General features: G+C 49.2%; 1 protein-coding gene across 1 annotated transcript in view; it reads right to left on the reverse strand.

Moving 5' to 3' along the window:
- Positions 1-2,785, reverse strand: part of Atp6v0a4 (ATPase, H+ transporting, lysosomal V0 subunit a4) — a 59,518-nt gene that overhangs the window by 18,460 nt on the left and 38,273 nt on the right. The window contains exon 13 of the mRNA XM_013021553.1: positions 1,428-1,693. Within this exon, the coding sequence (XP_012877007.1) occupies positions 1,428-1,693 (266 nt within the window). The remainder of the gene's footprint in view (positions 1-1,427; positions 1,694-2,785) is intronic.

Below are 2,785 nucleotides of genomic sequence, written 5' to 3' on the forward strand. Positions count from 1 at the left end.
GTGATCCTCAGATCTCAGCCTCCTGAGTAGCTAGGATGACAGGTGTGAGCCACCGGCGCCCGGTTCATGATGAACATTTTCGAAGTTTCTGAATTTGTGAATAAGCACACACAAAATGGGAAGATATTAAAAAATGTTCATTGTGATTTTTCTCTAGGTGGTAGACTGTACTGTTTTCTAGATTTTTCAAAGTATAGGTATGATTTTTATAATGAGCAAAAAATGTTAGAAAAAAAGAGGGGGTTGGAGGTGTAGATTAGTGATGGACTGTATAGCACTCGTGAAAACCTGAGTTTAGTCCACAGCACCACAAAAGACAAAAATTTAAAAAGAATCCTAACTACTCAGGAGATTGAAACCTAAAGATCCTAGTTTGAAGCCAGCTGGGACAGGAAAGCCCAAGAGTCCCTTATCTTCAATTAAACAGCAAAATGCTAGAAGTAGAGGTGTAGTTCAAGTGCAAGAAGCCAAGTATTGAGCAAAAACGCTAAAGGAGCCAGGCCATGGTGGCTCACACCTATAACCCTACGTACGCAAGAAGCTGAGGTAGAGGATCATGGTGCAAAGCCTAGACAAGAAAGTCTGTGAGACTCTGATCTCTAATTAACTACCAAAAAGTGGGAAATGGCACAGTGGCTCAGAAGAGCACTAGCTTGGAGCACCAAAGCTTAAGGGTAGCAACCAGGCCCTGAGTTCAAGCCACAGGACTGGCAAGGAAAAAAAAACCTTAAAGGATACAAGAAGGCCCAGGACCAGCACACACAAAACAAACGTTAAAAAGAGTCAGTGTGTTATCAAACAACATACCCCCAAAATGCTGAGTGAAGTCCACCAAACTATCCAAAGAAGCGATCTCTGGCTGGGAGTTTGATAGTTTAGTGTTGAATTTTGGTTCTTCTCTTACTTTACAGCTCCCCCATCTACCTTCTGTGTGTGTGTGTGTGTGTGTGTGTGTGTGTGTGTGTGTGTGTGTGTGTGTGTGTGTGTGTGTGTGTGTGCTGGTACTGGAACTCCAGGCCTCACATTCTTGCTTAGCTTTTTTCTTTTCTTTGGTTGGTCATGGGGCTTGAACTCAGGGTCTGGGTGCTGTCCCTGAGCTCTTTTGCTCAAGGCTAGTGCTCTACCACTTTGAGCCACAGCTCCACTTCTGGTTTTGGGGTGGTTAATTGGAAATAAGAGTCTCATAGACTTTTCTTCCCATGCTGGCTTTGAACCGCGATCCTTAGGTCTGAGATTCCTGAGCAGCCATGATTACAGGCGCGAGCCATTGGCACCAACTTAGCTTTTTGTCTCAAGGCTGGCTCTTTACTGCTTAAGCCACAGTTCCACTTCTGGCATTTTTTTTTTTTAGTGCTTAATTGGAGATAAGAATCTCAGACTTGCCAGTTCCAACTGGCTTCAGAGATCCTCAACTCTCAGCTCCCTGCGTAGCGAAGATTACAGCCGTGAGCCGCTAGCACCAGCTCCCTTAGTCTTTCCATGAAAACTTGTTCCGCTGGCAGAGCACACGCACCACTTAATACGTTGCCCCCAGGAGCCCGGGCCGCACCCACCTCGCTGCTGCTCTTCTGGGCCAGCAAGCTTCTCTCATTGATCACCATCCACAGCGCGGCCAGCAGCATGACCACCCCGTGCCCGCAGTCTCCGAACATCACCGCGAACAGGAAGGGGAAGGTGATGATGGTGTAGGGAGCTGGGGGGGACAGAGACAGCTGAGACGTTGGACCCCCCCACCCCACCCCCGCTCCCACCCACACAAAGACTTCCCCATCACAGCCCTTCCTCCTCCCCGTGTCTCCTGATTGTCCTCTCTCCCAGTCCCAACCCACACCCACCAGCCCAGGAGTGGACATTCTTTTTTTGTGGGGTTTTTTTTTTTTGGTCATGGGGCCTGAACTCTGGGCATGGGTGCAGTCCCTGAGCTTTGCAGCTCAAGGCAAACACTCTACCACTTGAGCTACAGCTCCACTTCTGGTGCTTTATTGGAGATAAGAGTCTCCCGGATGTTCCTTGCCCAGGCTGGCTTTGAACCATGATCCTCAGATTTCAGCCTCCTGACTAGCTAGGATTACAGGCGTGAGCCACTGGTGCCTGGCCTGGACATTCTTCCACACTTTACACACTCCAGTCTCAGAGAGACTTCATCAACTGGCAAAAGGTTTGGTGAAAGCCAGGCACCAGTGGCTCACGCCTGTAATCCTAGCTACTCAGCAGGCTGAGATCTGAGGATCGTGGTTCAAAGCCAGCCCGGGCAGGAAAGTCCGTGTGACTCTTATCTCCAATAAACCACTAGAAAACCGGAAGTGGCGCTGTGGCTCAAGCGGTAGAGCGCTCACCCTGAGCTGAAGAGCGCAGGGACAGCGCCCAGGCCCAGAGTTCAAGCCCCAAGACTGACACACACACACTAAAAAAAAGGTTTGGTGAGATTTAAAAAGAATGTTCTGCCAGGTTCACATCTGTAATCTTAGCTACTCAGGAGGCTGAGAGCTGAGGATGCCAGTTTGAAGCCAACCTGGGCAGACAAAGTCATAAGCAAGTAGTAGGCAAAAGCTTGGAGTGGAGGTATGGCCTAAGTGGTAGAGCGCCAGCCTGTGAGCTGAAAAGCGTATCAGCATGGCAAGGCTCTGAGTTCAATTCCAAGTATCAGCACACACCAAACATGTCTATGGCTGTCTTCTATATTCTCTCCACCACCATTCGTCTGTGTCTCGCTCGTGAGCATACATCACACACCACACACCACGCGCCACGCACCACGCACCACGCACCACACACCACACACCAC

This window comes from Dipodomys ordii, unplaced genomic scaffold, assembly GCF_000151885.1.
Source record: "Dipodomys ordii isolate 6190 unplaced genomic scaffold, Dord_2.0 Scaffold56, whole genome shotgun sequence".
Taxonomy (NCBI): Eukaryota; Metazoa; Chordata; class Mammalia; order Rodentia; family Heteromyidae; genus Dipodomys; species Dipodomys ordii.